This window comes from Dreissena polymorpha, chromosome 4, assembly GCF_020536995.1.
Source record: "Dreissena polymorpha isolate Duluth1 chromosome 4, UMN_Dpol_1.0, whole genome shotgun sequence".
In the NCBI taxonomy this organism is placed as follows: Eukaryota; Metazoa; Mollusca; class Bivalvia; order Myida; family Dreissenidae; genus Dreissena; species Dreissena polymorpha.
Window position 1 is genome coordinate 30,407,105 of NC_068358.1, and position 19,250 is coordinate 30,426,354.

A 19,250-nucleotide genomic window follows, 5' to 3' on the forward strand; every position below is an offset into this window, starting at 1 on the left:
TGTTGTTTCAATTTTATTCAAACAATACTTAACAACAAGTAAAATAGAAGAAGTTAGATTTTAATGAGAGGAGTAACTCCAATATGTCACTGTTAACACTGCTCTGGCAATCATTTTTAAATTTATAAAGACACTGATGATGATTAAAATTGAGTCAGATTTTATTCAAGAGTATAGAAACGCCTTATCGTATACACATTCCCAAGCCAACAGTTTTTAATAAGTTGTTTAATGGGAGTATCCTATAAAATGTAAAAAAAAGAACAATTCAATAAAAATAAGATTTCTTTGTTCATTATGTGCAAAAGCAGAAAAGGGTCACTCTGAAAAATAGCCTAATGTAACCTTAACTTTCCTGTAAAAATGTTTTTGAGCCTGACTTGTAAAATCTGCAGAAACCCATAAAACCTGTAAAAAAACTAAACAGGCTTATACTTAAATAAACAAGAGCACCGCCTTGCGGGTGCAGACCGCTCATCTATTTTCTTTTTAAAGGTGAAGGGACTCTCATTTTCAATCACAAAGGAGGGAGGGGTGGAGTGAAGAGGGGTTTATAGTGTGGGGTTGTGGACATTTATTACATTATCTTCCAAAAAAGCAGAAAAAAAAAAAAAAAAAAAAATCGGGGGCGGGGGGGGGGGGGGGGGGGGGGGGGGGGGGGGGGGGGGGGGGGGGGGGGGTGGGGGGGGGGGGGGGGGGGGGGTTGTGGGGGTTGGGGGTGGCGATGGGGGGGGTATTTTTTGGGTGCAATGGTTCGACGGTATTTCAAACATAACCGTTTAAAAAAAAAAAATGGGGGGGGGTATAGTGTGAGGGTGTGGTGGTAATTTGTCAGATGATCTTAAAAAAAAAAAAAAAAAAAAAAAAAAAAATTAGGGGGGGGGAGGGGGGGAGGGCACAGGGGATGGTTTGGGTGGAGTCTATTGTGGTATGTCAGGTAAGAGTAGTTTCGTCAAAGTATCAATCAAATCTAATCATAAATAAAGAAGTTATGGCAATTTTAGCAAAATTTAATAATTTGACCTTGAGAGTCAAGGTCATTCAAAGGTCAAGGTAAAATTCAACTTGCCAGGTACAGTAACCTCATGATAGCATGAAAGTATTTGAAGTTTGAAAGCAATAGCCTTGATACTTAAGAAGTAAAGTGGATCGAAACACAAAATTTAACCATATATTAAAAGTTACTAAGTCAAAAAAGGGCCATAATTCCGTAACAATGACAACCAGAGTTATGCAATTGTCCTTTTACTGTACCCTTATGATAGTTTGTGAGTGTTCCAAGTATGAAAGCAATATCTATGATTCTTTAGGGGTAAAGTGGACCAAAACATAAATCTTAACCAAATTTTCAATTTTCTAAGTATAAAGGGCCCATAATTCCGTCCAAATGCCAGTCAGAGTTACATAACTTTGCCTGCACGGTCCCCTTAGGATAGTTCTTAAGTGTTGCAAGTATGAAAGCAATAGCTTTGATACTGTAGGAATAAAGTGGACCTACCACAAAACTTAATCAAATTTTCAATTTTCTAAGTATAAAAAGGGCACATAATTCTGTCAAAATGCCAGTCAGAGTTACATTACTTTGCCTGCACAGTCCCCTTATGATAGTTAGTAAGTGTTGCAAGTATGAAAGCAATAGCTTTGATGCTTAAGGAATAAAATGGACCTAAACACAAAACTTAACCAAAATTTTCAATTTTCTAAGTATAAAAAGGGCACATAATTCTGTCAAAATGCACGCCAGAGTTATCTAACTTGCCTGCCCAGTCCCCTCATGATAGTAAGTAAGTGTACCAAGTTTGAATGCAATAGCATTGATACTTACTGAGAAAAGTGGACCTAAACGCAAAACTTAACCAAAATTTTCAATTTTCTAAGTATAAAAAGGGCACATAATTCTGTCAAAATGCACGCCAGAGTTATCTAACTTTGCCTGCCCAGTCCCCTCATGATAGTAAGTAAGTGTACCAAGTTTGAATGCAATAGCATTGATACTTTTTGAGAAAAGTGGACCTAAACGCAAAACTTAACCGGACGCCGACGCCAACGCCAACGCCGACGCCGACGCCAAGGTGATGACAATAGCTCATAATTTTTTTTCAAAAAATAGATGAGCTAAACATGTAAAAAAATATTTTCTTTAATGCACAGGACTTTTAAGTCATGCTTTAAATCCATGTGCAATCCATGATATAATCAGTTATTATGCAGCAGTCTTTTCAAACCCAGAATTATAAAGTAAAGTGGTCTTAATTAATAGCACATATAATGTCACTGTTCATGTTGGGCTGTTAAAATCATGCTTTAATGAGTTCCTTGTGTAACAGATTTTGTTTTTATTTATATTAAATTCCTAATTTTGAAGAATTTATTTTTGTCTCCAACCCTAGGTGTTACACACAAAATATCCTGTTACACAAATTATTAAAAAACTGGCTTGAGATGTGATCTGAAAGTCAGCAATGAAACATTGGGGTTACTCTGATATACAGGCATTTTAGAATATGTAAAATAACAATCGATGGTTGCGATTTTTTCTTATATAAAAAGTTAAAAAATATAATAACTTTTGAGACAACATCCATGCATTGTAAATGGACTAAACAAGATTATGGTTATCAGATCGAATACTTGTTGATGTATCAAATCTCCTTTCACAAGCCTTCCACTTGCAAAAGTCCATAACCAGGCCAAACAAATACAAAAGGTTTTAATCTCAAACAAGATATAAGTAAATAATTAAAATATTAAGCAAAAAGATTGATGACAGCTTGACTTCAGACTTGACACTGGGCATTTTACAAATGTGTGTTTAAGAGTGTTCACAGACACCATGACTAGAGTCCCGAACATCATTCACTCTACCATGTTACTCTCTAGTTTTAAGACAGTTCCATGGGATGATTTTGTCAGAATCCAGGTTTTTACAAGTAATTCAATGGGAAAACGAAAATTAATTACTTGTACAACCTCTGCGTTTAAACCATGTTTCTTACTTTTTCCACCGCCATTTTTAACCTTCCAGAGCAACCTATTAACTACCATAAAATAGCTTGAATGCCTCATGCCTTCTGCACATAATTTCAATAAACTTGACATTTACCCTGTAGTTGGCAAAAATCCATCATCAGGTAAAATAGATAATGGAGCAAAATCAAAAATGGATGCTCAAAGATTTGACCTTCAAATGTGACCTTCACTTTAAGTGTGTGAGATTACTCTAAGCTTCTGCCCATTATCTCAATTACTTAAATATTTGAGCCTAGTTTCAATAAATTCCTTTAAAGGGTAAGGAGCGGACACAAAATGTTCCGCACAGACTCATGTTCAGAGACTGATGAGGCCATTCCGATAACTCAACTATCAATTACTGGCGAAGGTGGATAAGTAAGAGTTATTTCCCAAATGATTTTTCCACATTGTTTCAAGTCAGTGTCATTCAGCCTCCATAATTATACTGATCAGACTTAAATTGCATTGAGATTAAAGGCTTTTATATATCTTTATTAAAAAAAAGAAAGGTAGGCCCTTGATAAATGTTATCAAACATGTCTGACATACTATTCTTATTTTCTGACACATTTTGCATTAGGTGTGTTAACTTTGTTGGCATGCATTCAGCAAGTGGTTCAAGCTAAGGAGCAGTGAAACATCAGTGAAAACATCATTAAGTTTGGATAATATGCAGATGTGGTAATAGAAATTAAGCAATTGCTTTGACTGGACTTCACTGCCAGAAAAGTTTAAAAGCTGCAACACCTTTTTTAATTTAAAATATGTGTACAGCCAGAATTATGATTTTTGCAAGTGTAAATTTCCATAGACCACATGAAATGTTATGGCATGCATGCTACATGTTACCATGTTATAACAGAGGTGTAAAATTCCACTAACTCGCTTGCATTGGTACTAAAAATTTTATCTGGATAAATAGTACATCAGAAATGCTTGCAAAACTCTTTCAGATTAGTCAGCGCAAGGCTTTGAGTGAATAATATTTGCATTCCATGATTGAAGGATGTAATTTTCCCCACAACAAATCAATATTTAATTGCAACAAGAAACCGTTGGAGACGGGTGATGCTCCCCAAAAGTTTTTTTTGTCACAATATTGCACTATATATTCAGATAAAAGGAAACGTCTTGAGGGCACAGTAGTTGAGGGGACAATAATTTTTTTATATAAAATTTCAAAGGGCCATAACTCTGTGAAAAATCATCCGACCAGAACCCGCTGATAATATGCACATCTCCTCTTGGTAGTGAAGCTTTCCATTATGTATCATTGTATTCCAGTCATTAGTTGCTAAGAAATAGCCGGCACAAGAATTGCACTATATGTACAGGTAATGGAAAATTTCAAAGGGCCATAACTCTGTGAAAAATCTTCCGACCAGAACCCGCTGATAATATGCACATCTCCCCTTGGTAGTGAAGCTTCCCATAAAGTTTCATTGAATTCCGGTCATTAATTGCTGAGAAAAAGCCCAGACAAGAATTGCACTATATGTACAGGTAATGGAAAATTTCAAAGGGCCATAACTCTGTGAAAAATCATCCGACCAGAACCTGCTGATAATATGCACATCTCCTCTTGCTAGTGAAGCTTCCCATAAAGTTTCATTGAATTCCGGTCATTGGTTGCTGAGAAATAGCCCGGACAAGGATTACACTATATGTACAGTTAATGGAAAATTTCAAAGGGCCATTACTCTGTGAAAAATCATCCGACCAGAACCCGCTGATAATATGCACATCTCCTCTTGGTAGTGAAGCTTCCCATAAAGTTTCATTGAATTCCGGTCATTAGTGGCTGAGAAATAGCCCGGGAAAAATTGTGCACGGATGAAAAATTGTGCACGGATGGACACACGGACGCACAGACACATGGACAGACAGACGAAGCGGCGACTATATGCTCCCCCCAAATTTTTTTGGGGGGAGCATAAAAACCATAGGTTACCATTAATAAATTAGTGAAACCTAATTTTGTCAGCTGGTAGACCTGCAAGGCGAGTGGCTTTTAACAGATTTGTACACCCCAGTATGAGATACAGATATGTTAATATGCACAGCATCTAATATGAAGACCATTTTATGGTACAATGTGAAAAAGAGGCATATTTTGATAACAAAATGATAACATGATTCCACTTAAATGATCTCAGATCATCATTTAGCATTCTACAGTAGATCCCTCTATAACAACACAAGTTTTACCAACATACAAACACAAACTTATAATCTCATACCATTTATGAGGACTGGACAATAAAAGGGCATTACTGTTAGATTAAAAACAAACCATAAAACAAGAACTTTCAGCATGATCCAAACATTTCATTAACATCAGTAAAAATAAACATTACACATTCAAGCACTTTTTACAAACATAGCACAACACTTCAAATGTTTACCCTTAATTTGTGTTTTTTGTACTTTTAAGGTTTGGCAAGAAAATTACAAGTAACACTATATGCCATGTATACAAACAGTAATACAAAAACTGGATTTGCTAGTAGAAAACATGTTTAAGTAGTTTACAAATGTCAATATTGCACAATTATAAATAAGTTATGTACATTTTTAAAAGAATATAATGAATAATTATTACAAAATAAATTAAACACAGCACATAACAACATTTATTTAATTAAAAAACAAAGATAGATACCCTGGCAAAATAGAACTGAATGTATGAGAAATCTTTTGAGCAATTTATGTAAAATTAAATGTGCCGGTCACCAAAACTTTTACCTCAATTTTTAAAAATACATGTATAATTGTTTTTCTAGTATTCCATGGACTTTACTCTTTAGTTAAATTAACTTTCTGCATTGATTAACCAGTAATACAACTTTTGCTTAATAACCACACACTTACTTTTTTCACACTGAGAACTTTAAAGTCATCAACATTTTACAAAACAATGTATGTATAAGGAATGTCCAACAACACTGTTATATCTTTCTGAATATTGCAGCACACTCTATAGCATTTTGCTGTATCAGTGTTTTTTTTCTCACCATTTTGGGTCCGAGTCCCTTTGGATTGGGAAAATTTGCGGCGTTTTGCCTAAAATTGGGAAATAAGTGTTGTTGTTGTTTTGCTTACAAATGCTTCAAAATTGAGAATACAAGTGTTTTCAGTATTATTTTTACTTAGGTTGACCTTCTATAAATGGGAGATTAACAAAATATTGAGATCTAATAAAAAATTTTTTTTGGGCAACCTTTTATTTAGAGTTTTTAGCTCCCATTTGGGAAAAATATATTCTTTTTTCCATGGGGAATGGGGCAAATAACCGGACCGATTTTGAATGAAAAAAACACTGTATGGCTTTAATATTATACTTGAACACTTAATAAAGCTGAAATTGTATTCAAAGCCTACCTTGTTATGGGTTAAATGACAAAGAGTAAAGGTCAGTGTAAGGCCTTGCGAAAGCTCTGATCTTAAATAATGAGTTGGCATTATATGATAAATGTAATAATTTATGACAATTTTTGTTCAAAACTTGCATCCAATTCAATTAACCTGATGATTGTAGTTAGAAAACTGATATATTTAACATAATGTGGTATACATTCAATCCCCATTTATATTTCCTCTGTTCATAGAAAACACTCCATCACTTGAACCCTCATGGTTTTCATAAAGTCCAGTATGAAAGGGAATTTTAGCCTGTGAAGAACTCCACACAAATGTTTCAGAATTGTGTTCCAGTATTACCCTTGTCTCTGGAACTATATGCTGAGAATATGCTACTGCTTTGTACTGATTGGGCGGTTTTTCAGCCAACAACTCATAGAATACTGACTTCTTAATAAGATCCTCTTTAACAGGTAGTTTTTCAACAGGTACCTTTTCATTTGTGTGTTTATCACCATCATCGCTTACATTAAATATTTCCATTACCTTGCTTTGAATCGGGTGATCTAATTTATCTATGCTGTTTCCATTGACCGAGACACTCCATGATTCAGGCAACCCATCTGTGTGACCCAGAGGATAACAAATGGACTTTTCTATTTCAGGCTCAATATTTTTCGCTCTTGAATCATATGGACCAAGAGGGTAGAAAATAGACTTTTCTATAACAGGCTCAATATCGTTAGCTCTGGGATCAAAGGGACCAAGGGGGCAACAAATGGACTTTTCTATAACAGGCTCAATTGGATAAGCTCTGGGCCTGTCCTCAGCTCCATAAGTCTTACTGTCATCTTGAAACTGTGCAGTTGGTGTCTTTTCAGTACATTCTTTGAACTCCCTAGCTCTGTCATGGTCATCAGTCTGGCAGGTCATGTCTGTCTGCACTTTCCTGTTTTGCTGATAATGTACCTTAACATTATTCAGTTTGTATTCGGTCACATATTCATATGTGACAGATTTGATTTTTGGTGATTCATCATCTGAACTTTCATTTATGGTGTATGTGTATCTGGCGATTGAAGTTCTTGGTAACAATTTCTCCGCTTCATTGGTGGGAAATCCAGCTGCAGTCATTTTGTCTTTTTCAAGCTGATCTGTTCCTGATTTGTCATTGTTTTCATAAGAAATGCCCTTTACAGAGACTGTTGTATTCACTTCAGGTATGCTTTCAGATAAACTGTCTGGCTTGCTTTCAGATAAACTGTCTGGCCAAGAACCCGTGTCATCTTTGGATATCTGAATCTCCTCTTTACCGCAGCAAAAATTGGTAAAAAGGAATGGCGACTTACTTTTATGAATGACCACACTGCTCATATCTGCAATTACTTCTCCTTGAGGCCAGGGACTTTGAATCACTTCATAGTCATCATCTTCTATCTCAGCTCTTTTATTTAATGTTTGTTGAAAGGCTTTGCGCCATCTGTTTCCACGGGAAGATACAGGTTTTACTATTTTTGGATGCCCTGTGGATTCAATGGAGTCAGACCAGTAATCTTCCATACATGATGTCCAATCATTGACCTTTTCATCCATATTAACATTATTAGTTGAGTCTTCACCTTTTTCATTGTCTACTCGGTGATCATCATCAACTTCATCAGTTTCTCTCCTGCCCAGCTTTGAAGGTTCAACATCAAACAAGCATGTAATAAACTGTTCTATTTTTTTCATCTGTTCATGTTCATTTGCATCCAAAAATGGCACCTTTTGAACAGTTTTCAAATTTTGAGTTGACTTGTAAACAGGCAGATTTTCTTCAAACCTTACCCGCCTTCTGATTAAATTTGGTTCGCTTTTGGTCCTTGCTTTTAAATTTGACTTTCCAGCTCTATATGGAGTATTATCAATAACATCAGGTGGGTTTAAATGTGAGTATTTAGTAGAAACCACTTCTGAATCTAAAAATGCGCACTCATCAGTATCTTCAAAATCATCAGACGGCATATGGTATGCTTTTACATCTTCAAAGCTACAATCAATAGCAAAATGATTAGTATCATAATCAAAAATTTTGTCATACATGTCAAATGATGAATCCAAGCCTGGATGGTGTGTTATTTCAGGCATGTCAAAACTAGCCAGCTCTACTTCATCTCCAGAATCTGAATCAGTTTCAGTAAAACTTGAATCGGAGTCGGAGTCAGAATCAATGACTTCTAAGTGTTCAACTGCTTTCATTTCTCGTGCTTGTATCGAAAAGTTCTTCACATCAAGTTTCACCTTACCAAGGCCAACAGATTCCAACTTCTCAAGTAAATCTTCAAACATATTGCTCTCTGACTTTTCAAGTGTACCCATTTCAGTACAATCAATAATAGTTTCTGTGTGTTCTACTTCCCCATCCTCTGTACCTGAGCTTTCAGAGGACTCAGAGTTTTCATCAATAATGTTCATGTCACCTACCATGTCAGCAATTTTCACTGAATGTCCATCCGCTGCAGCAGAATTATTAGAGACAAATCCAGCTGTTTCTGAAATGGCACCTTGGCTGTTTTTTGCACAGCCAACTTCATGATTAGTTTCTATCGTCTGGCTTTTATGAGAACTTAACTTATCAGAACTTGCATTAAAACATTTGTCATTTGTTTGCGAACAGTTTTCTGGGTGACTTTCACAATTTTGTTCATCATCACATGTCCCAGGACCTCTATTTATTTTTACATCAAAGTCATCAGTGTTATCATCCTTTTCACTTTGCTCATCAGAATTGCTTATATCCACCAATTTAGCATTTTCCCTCTGTTTTGGTTTATAATTCCATACTCTCTTACAAAGAAGCTCAGCTCTATGTATATTAGCAATATCAGGAATGTTCTTGTTTTGTATCCGAGTGCATTCACCAGTAGACTGACCTTCACTGCACTGTGGTTTTGCTAAACGAGCATCTTCATCATTGTCTATGATGATGTCAGTGCACATTAAACTAGGATCAAAGTCTAATACAGACACATTCTGTAAATGCTCAGATTCATTTTTGTCAGAGTTACAAGATTGCTGGCCTATCTTATATTTGGTTTTTACTCCTCCTTCAAGCCAGCCAGATGGGCATGGGTTTAAAATGTGAATAACACCTGGAGTCATTTTAGACTTTTGCTTTTCATCAGACGAATTTCTGATACTGAGAGAACTATCAAATGATATATTAGAAATGTGACCAGTCATCCTTTGGGAAGAGCTGCAGCCTGAGGAAACTGAATGAGGTGTTGTAACTTTAGTATTAGTCTGTTTCTTACTGTATTGAGTTGAAATATTACTGTCCCTTTCAGATGTTTGCTTTTGAGAAACAAAATTTTCTTTAGTGTATGGTGCTGTTTGCTTTTTAATTTCATTTATAGGTGAAGATGTTCTGTATAAAATAAATGGTGGTTTGTAAACATTTTGAGCTTTGTCCACTTTAACATTACCAGACACAATGGTAGCATCTTGTTTGGTCACCCCACCACTTTCTCCACATGTTTCTTTCCTTTGGATGGTACATTCTGTTGCCAACTTATGAGCAAAGCGTTTAGTACTGACATGTTCACCTGATTTTGAACTTACATTCTGTTGGTAAAATGTATGAGGATCAAATTCTTTTTCATCTGTCTTTGACACATAAACCTTATTCTGTGGAATCAAACAAACACAACTATTATCCTCATGTTCACTAGAATCATCTACAATGTCTTGTGTCTTACTAACAAAAACTTCAGTTTCTGTTTTCTTAATAGCAGATTCTACATTTTCGTTATTTACTGTCTCTTGTTTGTTGTCATGATTGTCAATGCAGTCTTCAGTGGAACATTTTACTGAACATGGGGTAGAGTCTGTTTCACATGAACCAAAATCTGCAAGTTTATGGTGACAAGAAACTAGATTGACATATGTATGATCAACAAAACTATTTAAAATTTCAGTTTTAGAAATGTTCAAAAGATCAACAAAATCAATTGTGTCTTGGTCCTGACAACCATCAGGAGAAAGCCCGTGAGAACCAATGATTTGGTCTCTGTCAGATTCATCTGTAGGAAAAGACTCTTGGTATATATTTTGAAAGGCTGGTTCAGGTTCTGTAGTGTAATTTCGCTTTTGTTTAAATTCTTTCAGAGAATCTGGTTCAGTAAAAAAGTCCATAGTTTCTCTGTCTGCTGATAAGTTTCCTTTTTCTTTCTCAATTGAATGGTCTTTAACCAGTATTTCTATGCAAGGCTTTTCATTAATGTTTTGGTCTTTTGATTGACTGTTTCCCTTTTTAAACCTGAATGGTTCGCAGTCATAATTTTCAATGACAAATGCTGGGACTGTTGATTGATGGTTTTGTCTGACCTGAAAAGCTTTATTGTCTTTCACAACTTGTGTAGCACCTGACTTACCAAAAAGCTTTTTAACAATTTGAAAATGCTGTGGACAATCTACTTTATTACATGCAGAGACTTTCTTATTCTTGTCCTTGCAACTAGGAGAAGAATCACCACTATAAATAGTTGAAAGGTTTTGAGGTGTGAATTCTTCAGAATCTGTTGAAATAGTGCTGAATCTTTCCAGATCACAATCAGGTATAAGTAATTCATTTTGTTGTAAAGCAGTCAATTGTAAGTCAAGCTCACTTGAACAGCTAGACAGATTAGAAAACCGCTCCAGATCATGATCATCAATGTTAAGGAGTGTCATACTGTCTTCAGTATCATTTCGTTCAGAATTTATGCTAGATTTGACACTAGCTGAATAGTCTAGTTTATACAAACTTGCTATAGAGGAATGAGAAATTAGATGCAATAATCTTTGTGATTCTGCATCATGTTGTTGATCATTTGCATCTGTTTCACATGACATCTCATATGGTAATTGGCCCTGTTGATTGAAATTCTGATCTTCTGGACAATTTACATTATCAGGTTGACTTTGTACAACTATTTCATCAGCCACCCCATCTTGTTTATCTTCACAATTGAATATTTGAGACACTTTTTGATCAAGATTGTCAGACTGAGCACAATCCTGTACGTCAACATTTGTTTCTCTTCTTAAGTTTCCATCTTTTTCAAAAAATGTTTTGTTCTTAGGCTGTACATCAACATTCTCATGCTTGTCTTGTCCCTGTTTTTCTTGTGAGTCCTGTGAAGAGGTCATAGACCCTCTGGGTGTACTTGCCAGTTCTGGATCAAGAAGGTACATTTTAAATTCTTCTCTCAGGCTGTGTTTGGTGGTATCTGTATTTTCTGATCTATCAGGTGGATAGATTCCCTCCCACATTTTGCTGGGGATTTCTGGTAAGGGTTCACTAGTGATGGATGGTTTACGATGACCTTGTGAAAATGAATGTGATTTCCTTGCCTTATTTACCCTTGCATATTCTACAACTGTATTAAGGGATTTAGGATTTGACTTAGGTACCATTAAGTCTGGTACTGATTGTTCAAAATCAGTTTTGGGATTGTAAGACTGATTGTCACTAACGTTGGGTTTTTGTTTGCTTTTAAAAATGCTAGATGTTCTACTAAAAATTCTTCGTGTTAATGAATCTGTTTTTTCTTTAACAACTTTTTCATTAGGTGGAGACTTTAAAATTGGTTTTGGCTTTGAATTGTCAACTAATGATGGGGTACTTTTACTGTCATATTCTGATGTTTGCCTTTCTTTAAAACTCTTACTTTTTCTGCCAATGATCTTTTGGGCAGCAGGAATTTCTGCATAATGATCTGTTTCATCACTAAAAACGTCAGAGCAACGTCCATGGATTTTCCGATCAACTACATTTAAAGTGCTTTCGCAGGATTGATTAATAACAGCGTAGATTTGTTCTTCATTACATTTAATACTTAGAATTTCACCAGGGATCTCATCATAATGACTTTTGTTCTTATTCTTGTTTAATGCCCCTACAGAAGTGCTGTGTGAAAGTTGGTTTTTAGTTTTACGACTACTAGAAACAAGATCATAGTCACTTGCGTGAAGTTTTGCTGAAGGCTTTTCAGAAATCGAAACATGAGTTTCATACTCATCCTTAGAAAGGAGAGAACCGAGAGATGAAGATGGGTAAGAAAACAGATATTTCTCGCTAGCACTATGTGCATGTTTAGTTGATTTATCTACAACATCGGGCATGTCTTTAATTTGAGCATATGGGTTAACAATAGCTATGTCACCATTAGTTTGGTCTCTAAAGTCTTGGTTAGTATCAGCTATCATACTACTTGTACCAACCTCTGGTTCAGGTGAATGGTCTCTCGAGTCTCGGTCATCACTGTAGCGATCTAAGCTTCTTCTCTCATCTTCATCACGCCTTTGTTTCTGCTGACTTTGCTGCATGATTTGAGCCAATGGCGTAGGCACTGCATGCATTTTTTCCATTTTGCTTCTCCTGTCAGGCACATCTTCAAAGCTTTGATCAAGGGATTGTCGTGACCTATTCAGGGAAGCATTGTCATCCACAGAGCCTGGACCACGGGGCGATGCTTTGGGTTTCGCTGCTGGTTTAGGCTTTGGGGCCACAGGCGGAGCATGTTTGGGCTCTGGTGGACCATCCTCTCGTGATGGTGATCTGTCCCTTATGGGAACATCTTTGGATTGGGTTTTTGGAGCTGGCGGTGGTGGCTGCCTCCTCATTTCTTCGCGCTGTTGTTTCCTTTCTGCAACCAATAATAATTTCAACAAATCAGAATAATAATTGGCATGTATAAATGACGAAATGCAAAAAGGTCTGATACTCCAATGACCTATATCCAGCGCCTCCACTTGCTTACAAAGTTGGAAGTCCTGACTTCCAAGCCTTAAATTATTGACGTCCCAGACATAAAGTTGGAAGTCCCACTTTTGTGTCAGTATTTTAGAAAACCCTTCCCTATGTGTTGATCGCTGGAAACAATCATGTTCCTATCTTTTACCCAATAATCCAGTATAAATGCCACTATTTTCAAAACCAAAATATGACCAATATTGACCATGAATGTGTTAAAGAATTTCATTAACACAAACATCCACCATTTAACACAATGTAATATACAAAGTGAATTGTGGGATGGGCGAATTCCCATGGCACATGTGTGAATGACATGACGCAATGTGCGAGCATCAAGCAGCATCAATCTATGACTGCATGAATTTAATACATGTACTTCCTTTGAGTAAATGTTGCAAACGTGAAAGTGAAATTCCAAGAATAAAGTCTTTCTATAAATTGTACCAAGTACACTACAGTTCCGTATCGAGATATAACTTGTCAGGTCATTAATCAGTGATTTTTTTAAAATTTTTTTGTTACAGCCTGTGCCATTTGAATTGGGAAAATTAGCGCGATAAACCATGAAATTGGGAAAAATAGTGCGATAAACCATGAAATTGGAAAACATTATAAATATGATAATAAGAACAGAATTAAAATTATTAAAGTATGTTTGACAGCATTTTTATATTATAAAGTGCTAATTTAATGTGTTCTTACAATGAAGACAATGTTAAGCTAATATCCTTCCACAGTCATGCATATTGAACTTGCAATAATCTATATAGATTCTTAAATATACCATTTAATCATAACCTCTTTTATCCTACAGCTAAATGATTTTATAGAACAAATACAACTCATAAAGAAAAGATAAGGTTTTCTCCACGGTTATTTTTAGATCAGGTTTCTTCCACACTTATTTTAAGAACATTACGTAGAGACTAGTTTTTTTTGGCCTTTCACCCCTGACTGCGTCATTTAGGTCATTGGGTACGCAGTCGTAAACAAGTTTACGAGTGTGTGTGTTTACGATGGATAATTATAATATTATGAATGTGAAAAACACAGTGTTTGGATATAAAACTGGAATGAAACTGGTGAGACAGCATTTTCGATTTAGTTAAAATGTCGAATGTACTCGAATAACGCGATGTTTTGTTAAACAATTGATGGATTAAATTTAAGAAAAGTGTCAGTGAATTGTTCTTTAACTTTTCGAAGGAAATCGATGTCGAATTAAAATGGTAATTTCTTTGATGGTTTAGTCGTTCCTTAGTCAGTCGATCAAAGAATGTCTATCCACAAAGAATTGCCTACTTACATCCAGTGCTTTAAAATAGAAAAGATGGATGGCGATGAAGATATTTGTCTAGAATTTTAACTCGTCATGGAAGCAAATTAAACATTACAAAAATAAACATGGACGTGGTTATTATACAACTTTGGTGAGTAGAACAATACTTTTATGTAAGTAAGTATAAAGTGTGTAAAAAGAAGAGTAGTTTAAAGACTAAAATTAACAATATCGGCGGGAATAAATGCTGAATCATGCTTCACGTAGCCACGGTATGTGTCTACACATTTTGTAAATTCCAAAATGGCAGGAGCCATGTTTGTTTTTGGTTTTTTTACAGTGGTGAACCAAGAATTGTAGTTTGAACACAACCGTCTGTGTTCTACTTGAGTGCGTTACATTTCGAACGCTGATTAAATATGAATCGAGGCGTATAGCGATATTTTGTCTCGTTACTTTTCTTTTGCATGGAATTTTTAAGGACTATTTCGATTTCCGTAAACAGGAAAGATCACAATAAATATTACTACGCAATGTAAGATTCAGTTAATTTAATGTGTTTTTGCTTTTATTTTAGGAATAAATTAAATAAAACAATATTGTAGGATAAATAGAATACTATGTTAGTGTGATTGTGTGCTTAAATTTATCCCACTTGAGTCAGAAAGGCTTACAAGGCTCGGCAAGCCTCGCCATGTAAACCTTTCTTCACTCATGGGATAAATTTAAGTACACAATCACACTAACATAGTATTCTCTTTTAACAGTAAGAATTTAATTCAGTCTTTTTTTAGCTCACCTGATTGCTCAGGTGAGCTTTTGTGACCGGTCTTTGACAGTCGTATGTCCATCCGTCCGTTAACATTTGCTCGTAAACACTCTAGAGGCCACATTTCGTGTCCCATCTTCATGAAACTTGGTCAGAAGCTTTGTCCCAATAAAATTTCGGCCGAGTTCGAAACTGGGTTGTGCCAGGTCAAAAACTAGGTCACTAGGTTAAAAAAAAGAAAAACCTTGTAAACACTGTAGAAGTCACATTTCATGCCCAATCTTCATGTAACTTTGTCAAAATGTTTGTCTTAATGATATCTTGGTTGAGTTCAAAAGTGATTCAGATTCGTTGAAAAACATGGCCGCCAGTGGGCGGGGCAGTTTTCCTTATTTGGCTAAAGAGAAACCTTGTAAACACTCTAGAAGTCACAATTTTTGCCCAATCATCATGAAAGTTGGTCAAAACATTGGTTCAATTGATGTCTCGACGAGTTCGAAAATGGTCCAGATCGGTGAAAAAACATGGCCGCCAGTGGGCGGGGCATTTTTCTTTATATGTATATAGTGGCAGTTTTCCTTATTTGGCTATAGAGAAACCTTGTAAACACTCTAAAAGTCACAATTTTTGCCTAATCATCATGAAAGTTGGTCAAAACATTGGTTCAATTGATATCTCAGACGAGTTTGATAATGGTCCGGATCGGTGAAAAAACATGGCCGCCAGTGGGCGGGGCATTTTTCTCTATATGTATATAGTGAAAACATATGAACACAGTTAGAGTAACATTGTTGGCCCAATCTTCATGATATTTTGCTCAGAACATTCCTTGATACGAGAGTTGAGTTCAAAAATGTTTCCGGTCAGTTGAATAACATAGCTGCTGGGAGGGGGGCAGTTTTCTCATTATGCCCCCCCCCCCCCTTTCGAAGAAGAGGGGGTATATTGTTTGCTCATGTCGGTCCGTCCGTCCACCAGATAGTTTCCAGATGATAACTCAAGAGCGCTTATGCCAAGGATCATGAAACTTAATAGGTACATTGATCATGACTCGCCGATGACTCCTATTGATTTTCAGGTCACTAGGTCAAAGGTCAAGGTCACAATGACCCGAAATTGTAAAATGGTTTCCGGATGATAACTCAAGAACACTTATGCCTGTGATCATGAAACTTCATAGATACATTGATCATGACTTGCAGATGACCCCTATTAGTTTTTTTTAGAAGAACCCTTTTTGTTGGATGCGGAGGAAAAAATAAAAATAAAATTATTTTTTTCCATTTTATTTTTATTTCACTTTTCGGAAAATTGAATAGGGCGCTCCCGTTAAACAGAAGATAAAAAACTCTGGCCTTATGAGCATAATATTTTTTGCTCATGGTGAACTTTTGAGATCACCTTTTGTCAATTGTCTGTCTTTCGTTTTGCGCCATGAATGTTTGCCTTGTTAACACTGTAGCGGCCACATTTATTGTCGGATCTTCATGAAATTTGGTCGGAAGATTTGTCCCAATGATATCTTAGACGAGTTCAAAAATGGTTCAGGTCTGTTGAAAAACATGGCAGCCAGGGGGCCATTTGTTGTTCATTCTTCATGAAAATTGGTTAGAACATGTGTTCCCTTTATATCTTGGGCTTCAAAAAACAGGCCATTTCTTTTATCTCAGGTGAGCGACTTTGGGCCTTTCAGGCCCTCTTGTTTAAATTAAATATCATATGGTGCAAACATTGACAAATATTAAAAAAAACACGCTTTGGTTGTCTTGCTATGTCAATGATGTATTAAATGGAGTTAAACTAATTTATTTCATTTCTTTACCTTTCAACATCTTGACATCCTCAGTTCAATGCTATTTCATTAAACTGTAAAGCGTGACAAACATAATAAAGCAGAATATGCATATGAATCTGATTATACACAGATCCACTAACATATAAATCATATCATGTTTGCCTCTTTCCATTTTCCAACAATACTCATCTTAAATGCATTAACTTTGTGAGTACCGGTAGACTAACTCCAATTTCCCAACACTGATTTCCGTGATGCACATTCACTGTGAAGATTTTTAATAAATATTTGTTGATTTTATCTCAAATGTTGTATTTTGCGTTAATTGACACACGGTTTAGGGGCACACATACACACACACACACACAGACACATACAATGACAGAAAGGCCCAAAACAATATACCCTCGATCTTTCGATCCCGGGGCATAAAAATATACTTAATCTACAACATCATGTCATTATTCCTTGGGGGAAGCAGAGAATTATATATTTGATCACAGAATAAAACTTGGCTGCTTAGAGAATTCTGAATTCATTTCTTTTGGTTAAAGTATTGCAGTACATTTTTTTAATGTTAAAACTTTTTCTCTTAATAAATACAAGTTGTTAACGCTTTATCTACAGTGCTACATTCGTTAGGATAGGTCAGTATTGATCCGAAACATGCAAAGTTATTGTATACACCTTCACATGGGGTCTGCTTGTATTTGGCTGCCTGAGCGCTGATTGGCTGATGCCATTAGCAACAAGAATTTGAGTGACAGCTGGAAAAATCCATTTTGGTCTCTCGCCGAGCCATTCATGGAATACTGTACCTTCTAGGCGGAGTAAACGCACCGAATGACAGGATTTACTGTTAAGATTTGTACATGCTGTGTATTAGAAAACAGCGTACATGCAGATTATCTGACGTCCTAGGGACTTCCACCATTTGTAAAATGGAAAAATAACTGCTGTTTTGGGATGTTATTTACGTCCAAACATCCACTAATGGAAGCGTTGTATATCAATGATTTAAATGAGCATTTATCTCTTTGACACAGATAAACAAACAGTATTTATCAAAAAGGCATACACAATTGTTTATAAAGCAATAAGAAATAACAGCAAACTAAGAAATAGGTACTCATACGTTATGGAAAAAACACATTACCATCGTCTCGTTTCCTCATGTTGGTGGTACGTCCAGCGAAGGTGCCCCTCTTACTCAGCACTCTGTCAAAAGTCAAAGTTCGATGCTCCTCATTGGCTATAATTCTTGTCTGGTATTGCGTGCGCCCAGAGTAGCGGAACCGAGATCCAAAACGAGGCAAGATGCTCACATTCTTAGGGGCTTCTGCTTCACGGAACCTGCAACATAAGATTAACATGTCAATTTATCCAATCATCATGCATTAACTTAATGGGATTCTCTATTTTCATATTGTCTTCTTAAGTTTATTTTTTTAACAAGAGATGTGTTTGTCAGAAACACAATGCCCCCTATTGCACCGCTTTGAAATAAAATTTCAATATACCATTTGGCAGGATTAGAAACTATCTCCCTTTTTAAAATTATTACTTCCTTTGGATTGTATTTTTTTCCTTTGACAGACAGACGGACGAACAAACAAATGGATGGACGGAGGGACAGACAGACAGACAGACAGACGGATAGACAGGTCAGACAGACAGGTCAGACAGACAGACAGGCCAAAAACAATATACCCCCGATCATTCGATCCGGGGGCTTTAAACGAGGGTAGACTATGAAGGGAATGACGAGAAAACAAGACCTGTGTTTGTTAAACACAATCCACCTACTGTGCTTTGAAGCTGCACAACAGCTATTTTTGTGAAATTTTTTAAGTCCAAGGCCCATAACTTTGCCAAAATGCAATTGATCTGAATGAAACTCACACTTCATCTGTAAGTCATGTAGTTAGACTCACACACCAAATATCAGCTCTTTATTTGAAAGCGTTTTGTATTAAACCTCCAGAAAACCATATGCTTGACAAACAGAGGGAAAGACCGACAGAAAGACGGTCGGTGTGACAGCTACATGCCAACTCACCAGGGGCATAAAAATATTAAGCTTTAAATACCAAGTCTTGTGGTTCTAATGTTTTCAGAACTCATAAATTAATTCAACACTAACCTAGTATTACAAAATGTATACAGTCGAAACTGACCTAACGGCCACCTGAATTTACCGGTCACCTGCAGACAACGGTCAGTCTGGAATCCCCCCGACGAAAAACACTCTATATTA

At 36.2% G+C, this 19,250-nt stretch overlaps 2 protein-coding genes across 10 annotated transcripts in view; both read right to left on the reverse strand.

Moving 5' to 3' along the window:
- The window catches only part of LOC127880260 (uncharacterized), a 132,188-nt gene extending 119,591 nt beyond the window's left edge, over positions 1-12,597 (reverse strand). Inside the window, exon 1 of one of the 2 annotated variants that reach the window (XM_052427583.1) lies at positions 1,840-12,597. In XM_052427583.1, coding sequence (XP_052283543.1) covers positions 6,589-12,516 — 5,928 coding nt within the window. In that variant the 5' untranslated portion in view covers positions 12,517-12,597 and the 3' untranslated portion in view covers positions 1,840-6,588. Of the gene's footprint in view, positions 1-1,666 lie in introns of both variants that reach the window. The other variant, XM_052427582.1, reaches the window with a different exon arrangement.
- Positions 1-19,250, reverse strand: part of LOC127880264 (protein 4.1-like) — a 60,947-nt gene that overhangs the window by 17,475 nt on the left and 24,222 nt on the right. For all 8 annotated transcript variants that reach the window (XM_052427589.1, XM_052427588.1, XM_052427595.1 and 5 more), the window contains exons 10-11: positions 18,150-18,346; positions 12,616-13,040 (exon numbers count right to left, since the gene is read on the reverse strand). In XM_052427589.1, coding sequence (XP_052283549.1) covers positions 12,616-13,040; positions 18,150-18,346 — 622 coding nt within the window. The remainder of the gene's footprint in view (positions 1-12,615; positions 13,041-18,149; positions 18,347-19,250) is intronic.